We start from the raw sequence: 16,906 nt of genomic DNA on the forward strand, positions 1-16,906 counted from the left end.
TCAATAAATTAGTAGGCTACTTGTTGGTTTTTAGCCAAAATACTATAGACGATACTAAGGGAGCTTACAACATTGTGTCCCCCAGATTTGCTGGAAACGAAACTTCAAATTCCAAGATTCTCAGACAGGACAACTGTTGGAAATACAAAGTCCCAAGCTGAGAAAGATAGTGTAATGTGCCAGATTCTTGAATTAGAAATCCAGATTGTGGAATTCTCAGTGTCAGTATCAACAAGGAAGAATACAGCAAGATGGTGGACAGAACAGCATGATGCAAATTCCATTCCTTTCCTATATGCCTGGGGTGATCTGCCCATCATCTCACCAATTTTGACACAAACAACCCTTACCCCATGGACACTGCTGGTCAATACAGTGACATTGTAGTAGAAACTGTTGACTTCCTCACTCTGCTGTATGAACAGTGATATGTATACTTGGCAAATGCTGTGGCTATTTATCCCTTGTTGCCAGGTAGCAAAAGTAGAGACTCATTTATCCTCTAAAAACTCAGATTATTTCTAAATTGTCTTTAGCTTATGAAAAAATATCTCTTTGAGTAACAGCGAGACCTGGCAGAAAGTTAATAATACATCAAAAATGGCATGGAAAGGCTCATTTTTCTTGTCGTATCAGGGAAAAACCATATACCAAATACAATTATGAGAGAATCTCAATATTATAATCAAATTACCCAAAGTTCTGCTGTTCTGATGAGAAGACAATCCTATTTCCAAAACCTTGCTGTTAATTAGTTTAAGTGGAACAGCAACACAAAATCCAAGGTATTTATATACTGCATGGAAATTAATAGGTTATCTACAGTTTATAAGACAATCCATCCATTTAAATAGAAAAAAGTTTTGTTTCACATAAAGCAAGAGAGAATACAAAAGCACAGCTTCTGTAATTTGGTAATATTGCAACTTTACAAATATATTGCATAGTGTGTGTAAGAAAATAGTTTTATCTTTTTTATATAACTATATACAGAATAACATTCACATGAAAAAAGGAAAACAAAACACCAAAAAGGGAGCAGTTAGATTCTTAAAAGACAATGAAATAATTGGACATTTAAATATTAAACCATTTTCCAGGTATTACAAGCTATTTGCTTGAGATAGTGATCCTAAATAATACAATCCGTATTTGCCTATTGCCTTTTTTTGATGATTTTCTTTAATTCTTGTGAAAACAGATTTTTTTTTTAAAAAAGTTGAGATTATAAATGTTTACTCTACAGACTGAAAGATTTCTCATTTTACAAGACTTTTCCTTGCCAAAAGGCCCTTCATGAAAGCAATAGTCCATTCATCAATGGAAGCTCATTTTGTTCATAGGGGGAAAAAAGCATAAAAATCAAAATCATATTCATAACATTGACTTGAAATGAACAACTTAGAAACATATTTTCAAAACTTCAAAACCCAATCCTTATGCTAATGAAATATCTATGATGCATGCAAAATAAATGATTGGAGAACCCAAACTCTCTTTTTCTTCAAAACTAATAAAAATGAAAAATTCCAAAGCACATAGAAACCCTCAGAGATCTAATTTCTATCTCATACACCAGTTATACCACATAATTCATTCCATGATGGTGCATTGTCAATATGTTAATTATAACAGAAATATCACTCTTTGGTCTTTAATATTAAACCAATATATGAATTACAGTTAACAATGTATCAACCCAACATACAAGTAACAGTGCTCAAAGAGGTCATTATATTGTTTTATTTATGTATTTATTTATTTAAAGACAAGAAAGAGACAGTATCCACTAACCTTGTTGAATTGCATTGTGTGGGTGTGTTTGTGTGGGTGTAGGTGGGTGGGTGGGTGTGCATACCCTCCCACACTCCCTCTCTCTTTCTCTCTCTCTCCCCACCACACAAAGCTATATAGTAAAGTATGTCTTGAGTGTACAGTGTAGTTGGGATGATTCTGAAGAGACCAAGAAGTCTGGAAAAGTGAGGTACCATTTCCATACTTAAAGGGCAATATTTTTAAAATAGCCTTAATTGAAACTTGTAATCATAGCACCTAACTTCAGGTTTGCATTCCTTCTTCTTATATATGTATGTAATGTAGACTTTAACTAAAAAAGATATTCCAACCTATAGTTTCATTCAAAGTGACCATCTACTTACTTGCAAAGAGTAGGAAGATGACCTTGATTGAGATATGAAGGCTCTATTTCCTAAGAAAAAAGATCTAAAGCATATTTCTATCAAGCCATTTTCTTCTACCTTCTACCTTTTCTTCTACCTATTCCTAGATGCTATAAGAGGTGTCCACCAAGGAAGGCAAAAAGTCAAGATGGCAATCACTGCCCTTCTCATGCACCAGGTGCCATGGCTCTAAAAAAAGATAATGGGACACATTTGCTGTCTTGACTTTTTTTGAGCCATGCAGACAACCCTGGCTTGACAATTTCATACTGTTTTCTAGCTAGTAATTTTGGGGTCTATTTACTTCTGTTGAAGACCATATTTTATTTTGTCTTGCATCAGTGTAACCAAATGGTAGGCTGAAATACCCTAGGACAGCTTGCTGCACAGGGACTCTAACATTAGTAGCCTAGATCACACTTTGAAGGAGAAAGACCAGAATCCATGTAATAGATGTGAAAAGCCAATTTCTAGTTGGTTTACAATAGGCTTCTAGAAACCCCTTGCATTTGAATTCATTCCTCATATTGCCTGTCTCCCAGGGAAAGCAATAATCTCTCTTTTGAACCATTCAGCCAATCCACACCATAATTTTCAGGCTCCTGGTCATAAAAGAATACAACTGGAAGTGTAAAATCAGAAGAAGTCTGGCAGTAATTTTTCAGAGTAATATATTTTATTAAAAGGCATGAGCCATCATTACTCCCCCTGACTTTAGGCTATCACAGTCTAACATATTTCTCCTCCTACAAAAACTGCAAGCTAAAAATATGACAGGCATTATGCTTAGTTATTCTTTTACTTTAATGTGAGTTACATGTGGATCTGAATACTCCAGAGTCACTGGACTCAGGTAGCATATAAATTTAATAAATTATTATTCTTAATGCATTCCTGAAATGAAGGAGATTGGGGACCTTATAAGAAACAGATGTTAGAAGCTATGTGCATGCAAAGTGGTAGAAGCTTTGCATGAAAAAAAATGTGTTTCTTTATCATGATATATAACTAAGATGTGGGCATCCTCAGTTTTAAAAAGTGAAGCTGCATTAAAAGGTTTCAGAAAAATTAAAACTTTAAAATTCGATTGTGTTCCAATTTCTAAGATTTGGCATGAGAATCCTTTGAATGCTATACGACTTGAATTACATATTGTTACAGTATGTATCAAATAGTTAATGAAACACAACTGCAATTTAAACATAGAAAAGTCTTTATAATATCTTATTTTTAAAGAAAACAGAAGAGAGACAATTCAGTTAGGGAAGATTTTCCTAAACTTGTTCAGTGATTCCTCAGGAATAATATTCTGGTTATAATCCAGTTATTAAAAATAATTATGGTTTATTTTTTTAACATCACATGGGATGTTTGGCAGTGGAAGGGGGAATTGAATATATTAATGAGAGAATGTCAGAATCTTGATATCATCCAAAATCCTCAGGAAATCTGAAATGTCATCTGTAAAGATTGCTCCCAAATATTGTAGTTTTTATTTCATAAGTATCTGTATAAATGCTACATAGCTAGAAAATAATGCTAGTTTTACTTCCAAACCAGATCAAAATCCAATTCAGGCACAGGAAGGAAGTCTTTGCTCAAACATATTGAATCAAAAGGTAAAATCTAATTTGATTTAGAGATGAGTTAACGAATCTGAATTCTTTAAAAAATAGTTAAAACAACAGTTTGTATTATTACCCTCTATTTTCTGTTGTATCCTCTAAGAGTAATGTAAAATTTTATCTAGTACCAACTCTTATGCTTTTATCTTTTTATTTTGGAAAGTGGTATTTCTGTAATGGTTGTAATGTGATCCAGTAAACCTCATGTCCATAAATCAAGTTATTATTATGATTTGTTGCACAGTCAACCAGATGTTCAGACTGAATTTGGCATTTTTATCTATTTATTGGATCCTTTCCAAGGATCTGAGACAGGCAGACCTGATTGTTTGATGGTGTTACAGATATCATATCTATATATGCAGGTTTTGGCGTATTCAGGTCTTTTCCCGTGTAAGATTGAGAGTATCTTGGTGATGTTTCGACGAGGTCCCACTCACCATCTTCAGGCTGGTGCTTTTGGCTTCATGCTTGTGTGAGCTGCTGTTAAATACTCTATAAATACTGGTGGGGAGGTGTGGTGTGCTGGCTCTGTAAGTTGGCTGGTTGGCTGTGTTTTTATTTCTTGATTGGTAAATGGAAATAACAACACAGCCAACCAGCCCATGTACAACAGAGCCAGCACACCACACCTCCCCACCAGTATTTATAGAGAGACAGCAGCTCCGATCACGCTTTGCTCACACAAGCACGAAGCCGAAAGCACCAGCCTGAAGATGGCGAAATGTCACCAAGATACTTTCAATCTTACACAGGAAAAGACCTGAACACACGAAAACCTGTATACCTCTAACCATGAAAATCTACGAATATATATATATATATATATATATATATATATATATATATATATATATATATATATATATATGTGTGTGTGTGTGTGTGTGTGTGTGTGTGTGTGTGTGTGTATTTATATATAATTATTATTTCCCATGACATATAGATGCTGAAAAAAATAGCTGGACATTTCTGGCAGATGTACTCGCTAGTGCATACATTAAGTCTACTCTTGTTAAAATGAAATCATTTATAAATCACAGTGGAGACAGATTTAATAAACATATTGTTGTAAATGGTATATTGAAAAAAAACCATATTCAGAAGTTGTAGTGGGAAATTCACAAGTGCAAATTTTCAGAAGGGCACGAATTACTAGGTTTATAAGGGTTCCATGTGAGTGGAATATAATGGTAGAACAGCTATACCACTGTTTGAAAATATGTGGACTTCAACTCCCAAAATTCCCCAGTCAGTCTGGCTGGCTGAAGAATTTTGGGAGTTCAAATTCATATATCTTTAGATTCACAGTTGAGAGATGCGGAGCTACACAAACCAAATGAAGAAAGTTAGGTATCAGCTATAGAACCGATAACTTGGTTGTGTGGCTAAGCCATATGGGTCTCTTAAATAATATAGTTCTGATTTTAAGCTCTTCTATTTATGAGCACCAGAGGAAAAGAAGAGGGACTTTTCTGCTTTCCAGTGTAGGTTTGATTGCCTAGAGAAAAGAAGAGGAAAGTGGGGTTTTTTTCTTTTTACAGTATTTTATACCCACATCCATTATTTTTGGGTTGTCCATTTGGCAGTTTAAAATTAACAATATGAGCAAAATACAACCCATGTAAGACATTTCATTTACTTAGAAAATTTTCACAGTTTAGCTGAAATAACTGAGCACCCTAAACATTTCATTTTAAATGATTATAAAATTAAGGCTATATGCATATAGAGGGTATCGGGATGAGCATTTATCTCCCAGGAATCAACTGTTGTTCTGCTGCCCATTTTGGAAGAGCATGACGGCATTCTCACAAAATGGTTTTCTTTCTAGACTTATGGATGGCAAGCACTGAATGGTAACTACACTCATTTTTAATGCAGTAGAATATGCACTTAGTTTTAAACAGGATGGCTCATTCTTAATGTGATAGAAAATCATGATACATTTGTTCCTCCCATCCCCTGCCAATAATGTACCATATCCTGTAGCTTGTTTAAACTATGGTAAAAATAAATTTGGATCAACAATATTTTAAATTCTGGTTTGTCCTTAAAGTATAAATAAAACATAATAGTTTACTATTCAATTAGTTTAAAATGAGAAGTGCATTCTCATTCATACAATGGTATACTATTACTCCTTGCAATATGACGAGTACTTATTATTTTCAAATAGCTTTACTGAAAAAGTGATTTCTTTCTTTCTTTCTTTCTTTCTTTCTTTCTTTCTTTCTTTCTTTCTTTCTTTCTTTCTTTCTTTCTTTCTTTCTTTCTTTCTTTCTTTCTTTCTTTCTTTCTTTCTTTCTTTCTTTCTTTCTTTCTGTAGCAGAAAACAGACTAGGAATAGTCTTCTATTCCTTACACGGCAATATACATGATTATATTTTTACTCCCTGTACTGTAGCTTATATATATCCAACAGCATCTCATTGATACTGCTTTAGGGTTCAGTTTTCGTAAAACCTTTTAACTAGTTTTTGTAAATTCCAATGTGTACACTCCATAAATATATACTTGAGGGGCTATACATAGTATCAATCTGTTTATTACTTTTTTCTTTTAAAATTTAGTTGAAATATGTTTGTAGGGAAATTCAAAGAAGGAAAGACTTCCTCACTACCATCTAAGTTTCTCAGACAGGTTTGGTGATCACCATTAAGTAATGTGAAATGTATTATGAAAGCTGTTGGTGGAGGGATAATGACCTAATAATGGCTAATGAATTTGGGGCTATTCTGCTGCACCCATCACTCCTATATTCCACCTAGAAAATTTTCTGGGAGTCCTTAGAAAGATTTTTGGGATGTTTAGGAATGAAGGAAGGGAAGAAGTAGTAAATAACTACAACTGCCAACTACCTTAAGTTATCTTAACCTTTACATTACAACTTAAGTTATCTTAGCCATTACAAATAGTATGATCACAGTTAAAAACGAAGACATTAACATTCCAACTAGCTATCATTGTAGTTGTTCTGTATAACATTAATTCCCAAACCTTGTAATCTAATGGCTTTGTTAATATGAAACTACTGCAGTCCAATCCATTACTTCCTTAGGAACTCTGGCATTACTCTTTTGTTTTCTTCAATCAAAGGAATATTTATGCATGCATAGATTTGCCTTCTTTGCTATAATAAAATAGAAATTAGGAAATTCTCATTTAAAACCAGGACATGGCTCTTGTTCCCATTATAAGTCATTATATTCTGGGCAAAGTATCTAAGTTATTCTTTGGAGAAACACCCTCAGTGACCTCATCTTTTCTCCATCTCTAGACATTTATATATATTAGGGTAGGCTTCTTTTTTGAGAAGCAAAATGTATTGACATATGTTTATCTTGCTCTGTGGGACATCAGGTCAACAGACTTCCTTTTCTTTAATAGTGTGGCTGCATTAGATGCATTCAAATGATTGAGAGGAAAACTGTTGTTAAATGTTATTTCACATGCACAAACAAATCATTCAAAATCAGCACAGAAACAAAAGGTTTGGATAAGTAACAGTTCTGATGACTTGTAAAGTGTGTATTTAACTTACAAAAGCTGTATGAAGGAGACAAATAATAACAATGTCCTGAAGGGAGGGGAAACAAGATTATCACTCAGGGAGGGATTCTGTCTCTTGCTGTTTAAACTGTGAAACTGAATTTTATTTGTTTAGTAAAGCAAGTGTTACACAATGCTTTGAAGTCTTAAAATTCTGGGATAAAAGTTTACATCCAAAAATGATGGGTGTATGAAAATTGTGCTTTCAGACAGTATAGTTATTTGTCATACCAATTCATCTCAACTTAAGATTTTGGGCCAATTCTATAGTATTATATCTATCTCTATATAATTATGTATATAAGTGCAGTTTCTCGGATACAGTTCCTGCTCAAAAAAATTCTAAAACAATGTGCTTCACTTCATATATAGCCAAGGCACCTGTGTATTTCTCCCTTTTGGACAAAAAGTGATACGAAGATCCAGATTCCCTGGTGAAGACAACCATTTTATTAGGCCTTCTCTCTTCCATCATGGAGCTCCATAAACCAGAAGAGAAGGTTCTATTTGGCTCCTTGCTTGGGCTGGAAGAGATCCAGGAGGCTGCGTAGAGCTTCATGATCAAACGAGGGAAATCAAGCAGAACCGTGAAGCAGAGGGACAGTAACAAAAAGGCTATTCTGGTGTGAGGAGGAGGAGGAGGAGGAGGAGGAGGAGGAGAAAGAGGAGGAGGAAGATTCTGGTGTCTTCAGCTCCACAAGCAGATGTTGCCACTGGATTGACACGTGGAACCTGCTCCTGCAGGGGAAAGATAGAGCTTGCCATTGGGACAAACACAAATCTCATAGATAGTCTGTCTTGTTGCCGATGAACTTGGTGAGGAAGATGAGGGAAAAGACCCCAGCGGTAGATTCCCTAACCGGATTGAGTCTGCATTTAAAAATATCTAGGAAAAGAAAGGAGGAAAATAATTACTTTTACTGCAGGACTTCACTGAAAAATATATTATTGGATTCTCTAAAATAAACCTCTAAAATTGAGAAGATGCTACCCTTCTCTGTATTTCAGAATGAAATTCAGTTATTCCAAAATAGCAGAATCATGCTTTCCTGGTTAATTGGACTTCATGGCAACCCAGTGGCTGGCAGGAATGCCTTTCTTTGTGCAATTCCCGCCATCCTTATTTTTGATACCATACAAATTTTTCTTCAGGCATTTACATGTTGAAATAGGTCAGAAGGCTGAAGTAGTACATAAGAGTTTGAGCTTTGAAAAATTAAAAACATACAACACTATACTCTTTGGTGATTCCAATTTAACTGTAGCCATTCGTCAGTTCCATTTAGAGAAGAGATTATGCATATTCCCATTACTAATGTAGCAATTATGCTCCTACATTAGTGTCCATCAGCATAATGAAGTTTGAAAAGTGCACTGTAAGTGAGAAGGCAATATGTATGTAATTCCCACAACTCTGCAACTGTTTCTCTTTCTTCTTGTTCAGTTAATATTCTCCCAGTTGTTAATATCACCTAGGAAAAGAACATTCAGGAAAGGATTGCAATTTATGGCTACTGATATAGATTTAGATTGTTGGACAAAGAGACTGCTTATTTGAAAAATCTTGCAATGGTGAATTTCTATCTTTTAGCTGAGAACCTTGTTGGATAATTAGGAAGAGATTAGTTGGTAATTAATGATGGAGAAGAGATAAAAACATATCCAACAGCCCCAATACCAGCCCTACCTTCCCTAAAAATGATCAGCATTGTGGTGAAAGCTAGGAGAGTTAAACTGAACAGCTAATGATTATTATAATACAGTAATGTGGAATTCAACTTTTGTTTGATTCTTATGATTGTGCTTAATTAATATTATAAGGGAATCAAAACTTGAAAATAAAAAAAAAAACTTTGTGGGAGAACCAACAAAGAGTGCATAAATGGTATGAAGCTTAGAATATGGAATAGGAACAGATTATGATTATCCTAATAGTTGAAGAATTATAATTTATATAGTATTTGCTAATACCTTCAGTTAGAACACTTTTTGTCTTGATACAAAGCAGTAGCAAAAACGCTTCAGAATCCCACTTACTCCTAAAGGATTTAACATATTCTTTACAAAATATTTCTAGAAACAAGTGCTAGAATACACTAATTAAATGTTCAAGAACACAGAGACCTTTGGCGTAAGGATTTGGAGTATTTTATATCTAATATATCTCTTCCATTCATTCCACCATATATCTAATATATCTCTTCCATTCCATTAAGCCATGAAAATAAACTGGTCACCTATGGGCCAGATCCTTTCTCTCACTTACTTCACAGAGTTGCAACAAGCTTATGGAAACACAATATAAAATGATCAAGAAATTGAATATATAACGTCTAGTGAAGTTGGCGCGAGTCCAGAAGAGGTTAAAATGTATTTTGTTGGAACCATTGCAACAAAATGGCCTTCATGAGAGGATGACAATGAAGCCAAAATGTAGGAGGCATCCCTCCCATTTTATTCACGTAAGAGAAAAGGAAGCCATTTCCTTGAAGAGTTTCCTTGAGCTGGAGTCTTGGCTGCATGCCACGCTGCTGGAGTGCAGCTGGATCTCAGAATGTCGGTAGGAGAAAGATGAAGAGGAGTTGTTAAAGATAAGGAAATAAGGAACCCAAATATGCTGTAGGAGAAAAGGTCTTGCAACTGGAACCATGGGAAAGGTTATGCCTGTGTGTACAGCATGGCCAAATAACAGAGGAAAGGAAAAGGAAAAGGTCTTGGTAGCCAGAAAGGATTCTGGAATCTGAGTGGGTCAAATCAGAATGGAAGAGAAAAGAATGCGTCAAAGTAAGCCATAGAGGATGTCAAGTAGTGTGCACTTCAACCACATCATTTTACAGAGGTTCTTAGTAAACCAACATGCTTCCAGAAAGAAACATGGAACAATCATGCTTGCCTTTTATTTCCAATAATATATTAAGTTCTTAACAAAACTCCCTCCAGTGTCCATCTGGTATCTATCTGAACCCATTAGGTGTATAGAACAGAACATCTTAATGGGTTTGTCTTTCTTCCAGAGACAATAAGCAGTGACAAATATTTGGAGCAAGAACTGATGTGACCATAAATCTAATGTCCTCCAGAAACAGATCAAACATCAGCTGCTCAAAGGTAAAGATGTTATCAAGCACACAGATTTTTTTTTATGTACACATGTAATTAAATGTGATACACTTTATTGCAAGACAGAGAGAAATAAAATTAATTTAAGGCTCCAGTTCTAAGTAGCATATAATGGACTAGTGTCCAAGTAAACATGCATAGGATTTCACTAGATGAATATGGTTCTCTAATAAGGCTTACCTCCCCTTCTGTAGACTGCAAATGTAGCTCTTTTCTACAAGTTGCTTTCAAGTCCCCTGCGGCTGCACTCACTTGTATTCCCTTTGGAGCTTCCATTATCAAAGATCTGGTAGGTGATTCAAGCCTAGAAAATGGTGGGTGGGGATGGAAATGAGGAAAGTGAGGGAATTTATAAAATAAAGTAAAATACCACATGTCCTATGCATTGCCCATCAGCTAGGTATTTTTTTCCTACAACACAATAGAAATAAAATACCAACAACATTCCTAATTACACTGAACTTTCTTTTGAATATCAGTTCATATTTTGTAGAGTACAATATTATTTTTTCTAGAACAAGGTCTATTTTATTTCAAGTCAGTTATTTTGCAATGAATGGTCTATCGGGATATAATGTTTAACTATGACTAATAATTGTATATAAAAGTTGAAGCTAGTGGGTGCTGTTTTATATCAGGGGTGGGATTCTACCAGTTTGCCCCTATTTGCTAGAACTGGTTATTAACATTCTAAGCAGTTTGGAGAACCGGTTGTTAGAAGAAATTACTGGCCTAATCCTGTAAGGAAGGCAGGAAAAAAACATTCTGGTGTTGCTTACAGAAACTGCCTCTCCATTAACCCTTATTACATTCTTGGCAGGACTAGACTTCCTGTCTCAGGAACTTCTCTGGAGTTTTTTTCCCTTCCTTTGCTGGTACTTTGCTTGTGTGGAGTGACCATTCAAAGTTACAATGGCACTGAAAAAAGTGACTTATGACTCTTTTTCAGACTTATGACTGTTGCAGCATCTCCACAGTCATGAGAGGCCAGGCGAGGAGATGTGTACCTCAACGTGAGTAATGTTGAGTTGGCCACACCCAGCCAATAACATGACCACCAAGCCACGTCCACCTAGTTGCATGACCACCAAGCCACACTCACCAACTAAGGCATGCCCACAGAACCAGTTGTTAAAAAATTTGAATCCCACCCCTGTTTTACATCCATGTGTAGGTGTCATTTGTTGTTGCTTATGAAAGTGACCCTTGTATGGGCCAAACACATCAACTTTTTAGCAGTTGATATATAATTACTATCATAGTAAAAAGGAAGCTTATGTAAGTCCCAAAACTACTTTGGGTACTATTAGAAATATATTTACTTCCTCCAAATGAAGGGTCTAAAATTTAGGCATTTGAAAGATCCAGCCAATAGGCATGCCAGGAACACATTACAAAATCTGTCCTATAGACATCAGTCTTTTGGGTTGTCATGTTTATTGTCAACAGGCCTGCTTTGAATATTGGCAGAATATGGATTCCAATAAATAAATGCAAAAAATATTATTAAGCATGTATAGCCTGATATTGCCTGATTTAAAGATTTCTTATTCAAATTTCAACGCCATTTTTTCCAGGTGTTTTTTTAATCAAGATCTGCTACAGACTTACTTCTCTAATTGCATAAATAGTGCCATTCTTTTACAATAATTAATGACTAGATTTCTTTCTAATAATTTGTGTTTTGTTATTATGCTCAACTTTCTAAATGGTCTGTCATCTCAGTGGTAGATGGGGGCGTGTCTACACGAGTGGGATTAGTGACAAGCATGTGTTGCAATGCTGCAATGCAAAACCTGCCACTAATATATTGTGGAAGATTGTGCAGCACAAGTGGGAAACATTGGAGATTGTAATTTGTCATTAGCACATTTATTTTATTATACTGACACCATCATGTCTAGCTGGGGACATAAGTAGTTATAAACCTGTTTCCTTGCTTATACAATACACGGCATAGTTATAAAACAGCAAATATTAAACCAAAGCTGAAAAATATAATCAAAAATTATATCATTTATTGGTTTATTTAACTATGTTCCAAGTTAGGTTTAACATAAATAACATTTTAAAGCTCTTTTTAAACAGATTGTCTTATATAAATATTTATCAATAAAATTTAGGAACATTTACCTTTTATCTGATGTGGTTGCTTTAAAGAACTGTGATTTATGTAATAACTGCACCATCTTATTAGGGAAAGAATATAGTTTAAACTGCAGGAAAATTATATTTTTAACAGATATTATTTTAGAACCACCTTTCTTTCAAAAGAAAATTTCTAGACATCATAATTTTTAGTTGACTTCTACAAACTCCACTTTTTTATTTATTTTCCTCAAGCAAATGCTGGTATGTTATTGCATGATGAAATGGATCATATTTTTGTGTGCTTTTCTGATCCTCAAGAAATTTAAAATATATATGGTTTTTAAAATAAAATTACCCCTGGCTATATAGGTAAGGAAGACAAAATTACTTACAAAAGTAAAGGGTTTTATTGAATTTAAAGCTATTAATTCTAAGTTGGAAACATTAGGGTATATGATGGATATCATTCAGCCACTGTTTTGGGCATTCAAATTGCATTGATTGTAGCCAGAGATTTAAGAAGGTGCTTAACTTTCTACTGAAATCAATGGGGACTTGAAAGCACTAAAATTTGATTGACCGATGGTTGATATAGATCACATATTCTAATCTTATGGAAAAGATAATTTTAATTAAGTAGTAATAATATTAGTCCTGTTAATGTTACCTATCCTGCAAACCCTAGGTAACCAACAATTATAAGCATTCATAAAAAGGATCAAGTATTTAAGATCCAGTGAATAGTTGCACCTTTAAAGAGAGCTACTACTGTGTAATTTGCTGTATTGTATTGCCAGATACAGAATATGTCAGGGAACATGCACAGAAGTGCAAATCACACTGTCTTAAAATCCAAGTCAATCCATATGACATCTATCGGTTCTGCCTCAGACTCAGCAAATTTCAAAATTAATATTGAAAACTGATGTTCTGTTTCTTTAATGCTTTAATCTGTCATTTCTAAATTAATTGGATTGGAAAGCTGCACAAAATTTTGTAATCTTGCACAAATAAAGGCAGTTCCTGATGTTTCCTCTTGTACCAGGGTTTCAATTGTTTTGTAATTCTTTACATGCTCTGATAAAATTTGTGCAGGCTCCCCTAGATAACTTTGATATGCCTCTGATGCTTTCTGATATGATACTTGTTGCAATTTTCATTGATGAACTCTAGGGCTTGGCATAGCCAATTTCAAGATTGGCAAATTAATATATTGTTTTATTTTCCCCAAAAGAAATGGATGGATGGCTGTAAGGATGTAAAATTCTTGATATGTGTCATTTAAAAGACTCTACTAACCTTCCAATTAATTACAACATGAGCAAAAATAGGAAATATTAATTCACACATCTACAGAAGGGTGCTGGTAGTGTCAATGCTTGGGGAAAAGTTAAGCCTTTCTCAATTACAGTTCCATTGGCAAAAATATATGAGCCAAATTTAGCTTCAAAAGAAACATCAAATCTTTTCTGAAACCAAAATTGGGAGTCTTTTACATTCATTATTAAGTTTCATTAAGTTGGAGTGACACTTTGACTTGCAAAATGCCAGATGATAGTGGGTTGATTCTTTTTACATATATTTGCATTGAAAGCCAACAGAAAGAAATGCCACTCATATTTATATTTTTAATATAAATAGTACAGAAAATGGTCCTGGTGTTCTGTACAAAGCAAGCAGCTTGAACAATATATAGGGCTATTTTGAATCTTGAGAGCCTGTCCAAGTAAAGCTGAAAAAGCAGAATAAATCTCTAATTTTGGCTCTCTGTTTTAGCTATGTAAGGAAAGATAAATTATGAATAATCAGAAAGAAAATGAAGATTGTCAATTTATCACTGGACCTTGAAAGGGAACTCAGGCTAAGTATATCCTTAATTCTGCTGGAAATTTAAAAAGCTACCGTAGAACAGGAATGGAAAATGTCCAACCAATGAAGAAGCTTGTTTCATCTACAAAAACCTGTCTCTGATGAGAGATATATTTTTCCTGCATTGTATTACAATCAGATTAACTGATGTCAGAAACTTTTCAAAACATACTTGCTGATAAGACAGAGGAAGTTTAATCCCTTCTACTCATGATTTCCTCACAAGGAAATATAAGCTGCTTGTCTTTCACTAACAATTTTATTTGACCCTAGTAGGGCTGGTGGAAGTTTGATAGTGCTTTATGATAGCATGTGAGAGCAGAGGGAGGAAGCCTTGTTGGACAAGCTGTATGTTCTCTACAAGAGTTCTATATGGCAGGACAATGCATGAAAACAAATGTGTGGGATGTGCATAGGCACATAGGATGTGTTAATGAACAGATCCCCCCCAAAATATGGCCTGTGTCTACATACTGGCAGTGAAGGAGGCACTGTCCATTTTGGACATGACTTCAGTGTCTAATTCTGCTTTCAAGCCAGAAGGGTTCTCCATTTCTATATTAGAGCAATATGAACGTTAAGGAAAAGATGGGGAACATTCTTTTCTGGTTGAAGGATGGACATATCCCTGGAGAGTTGAACTCGGCATAATATCTCAGGTAAGGTGAGGAAACAGGCTTCTCACTTAGGACCATTATTTCTCTCTCCTCATTTTTTAAATTCCTGCCTGCCTGCCTACCTTCTGGGCTTAGCAGAAAACAGATATATTGATGGAAATCTGGGAACTATAAAATATAACGATAAAACCGACTGTTGAGTGTGAAAGATGCTACTCATCTTTCTGTTTCATACATCTAAGCAAGGACAAAAAGGTTGCATGATTTTCTTGTTGCTTCAGTTTTTGCAGATATTTTTTTCTCTCTCTCCTGGGATCTGGAGCCTGTTTTCTCAGGGAAAAGCAACCAATGGCAGAACTTGCAGGTAAGAAATAAGACCTCAGAAAAGGGTCAAGAGCATCTTTCTTGACTGCTTTGCCTTTTCAGAGTATAGTCTCTCACCAACCTAATGATGTGTTTTCTAGCTCTCACAAAACACAAAAACTATTTGCCATCCCAGCCTCCATGCCAAGTTATTTTGGCATCAAATATCTAGCTACTGAACATATTTTTCTCACCTTATTACGTGAGAAATAAGATGTAACAGTCAGCTTATTATCAATCTTAAAGCTCTCATTAACTGAGACATCTGAAAGCTGAACTTTAATTAAATAGAGCATGCTATTACTTTCAGTGTAGCTTGTTCATTTTAGCCTAGTAGGAGCTACAGAAAAGTAATGAACTCCAGTATTTGATGCTAACAGGTCTAGATAGGCAGTGAAATGAACGGTGGTGGCAAGCAATGATGCCTGAATTCTCCAAGTAGGGATGGAATTTCAAGATAAAAGAGCATTTCAGAAACTTCTGGAACTGTCACTGAGGTATTGTAAGAACTTGCAGCAGCTTCCACCCACAAGGCTTACTACATTTTGGCAACTATATCTTTAGACAAATTTACTCTAAACTTGTTTCTCAGCTTTCCAACTTAAGGATGTAACTCTTCTCTCAGTAACTATAGATAATTTCTCTGCAGCTTCTCCTGAACTTACACAGAATGTACACAGAATGAGACAAAAAGAGACACAAGCCCTTGAGCAACTATAAGCAACAATCAGCAATGGTAGAATAACTTTCAGTGAACAGTAGACTTTTAACATTTTAACAGTAGATTTTTAATCGTTTTCAGCTAACTTGGAGCAATTGGCATTTTGCCCTCTATGAGGTCCTCTCAGCTTCTTCACCATGAATCTTAAAAAAGGATTATGGTCCAGCCATGTAGAAAATCATATTTCATTTCAGTCACATTAAAAATTACAAGTTCTTGATAAGTTTATATTAACTTAAAACCCAAATATGCATTATTTAAATTATTATGTTGACTCTTTTCATAGTTTTGCTCCCTCCTCCCAGCATGAGATGTTTTTAATGTGAAGTGGGTGTGTGTGTGATTGGGTGGCAGAATCAAAGTTGGCGATTTTGAGTCTAATTTGAAAAAGTAACTTGTTATAGTAATATTCCTTCTTATTCTTCTTCTTTGTAAAGAAAAATTATGATTAGAGCCATACATTTACAACTTTACTATTACTATTGCCACTACTACTACTTTTGTTATTATTACTAATTCACTATTGTATTTTTTGAGGCAAATGAAAATGAAACTTCCTACAACTTTGCACTGCCTGATCAATTTTTTTAATCTCATTATGCTGAGTGTTGGCTTTCAACATTAGTTTATAGTTAATGGCACAATAGCCTTGACGATGACAGGGGAAAAAAGCTATTAAATTTGATCCTTGAGTTCTCCCAAAGGCAGAGAACAACAGCAAAGCAATTTACCTTTCTTATTAGGAAGGTGATTGATAGCACAGATTTT

At 34.9% G+C, this 16,906-nt stretch overlaps 1 protein-coding gene across 1 annotated transcript in view; it reads right to left on the reverse strand.

The window, feature by feature from the left end:
• Positions 1 to 6,131: 6,131 nt before the first annotated feature.
• The window catches only part of SGCZ (sarcoglycan zeta), a 562,549-nt gene continuing 551,774 nt past the window's right edge, over positions 6,132 to 16,906 (reverse strand). The window contains exons 7-8 of the mRNA XM_026697804.2: positions 10,658 to 10,781; positions 6,132 to 8,243 (exon numbers count right to left, since the gene is read on the reverse strand). Of these exons, the coding sequence (XP_026553589.2) occupies positions 8,046 to 8,243; positions 10,658 to 10,781 (322 nt within the window). The 3' untranslated portion in view covers positions 6,132 to 8,045. The remainder of the gene's footprint in view (positions 8,244 to 10,657; positions 10,782 to 16,906) is intronic.

Source organism: Pseudonaja textilis, chromosome 6, assembly GCF_049901715.1.
Source record: "Pseudonaja textilis isolate UNSWEBS1 chromosome 6, rPseTex1.2, whole genome shotgun sequence".
NCBI lineage: Eukaryota > Metazoa > Chordata > Lepidosauria > Squamata > Elapidae > Pseudonaja > Pseudonaja textilis.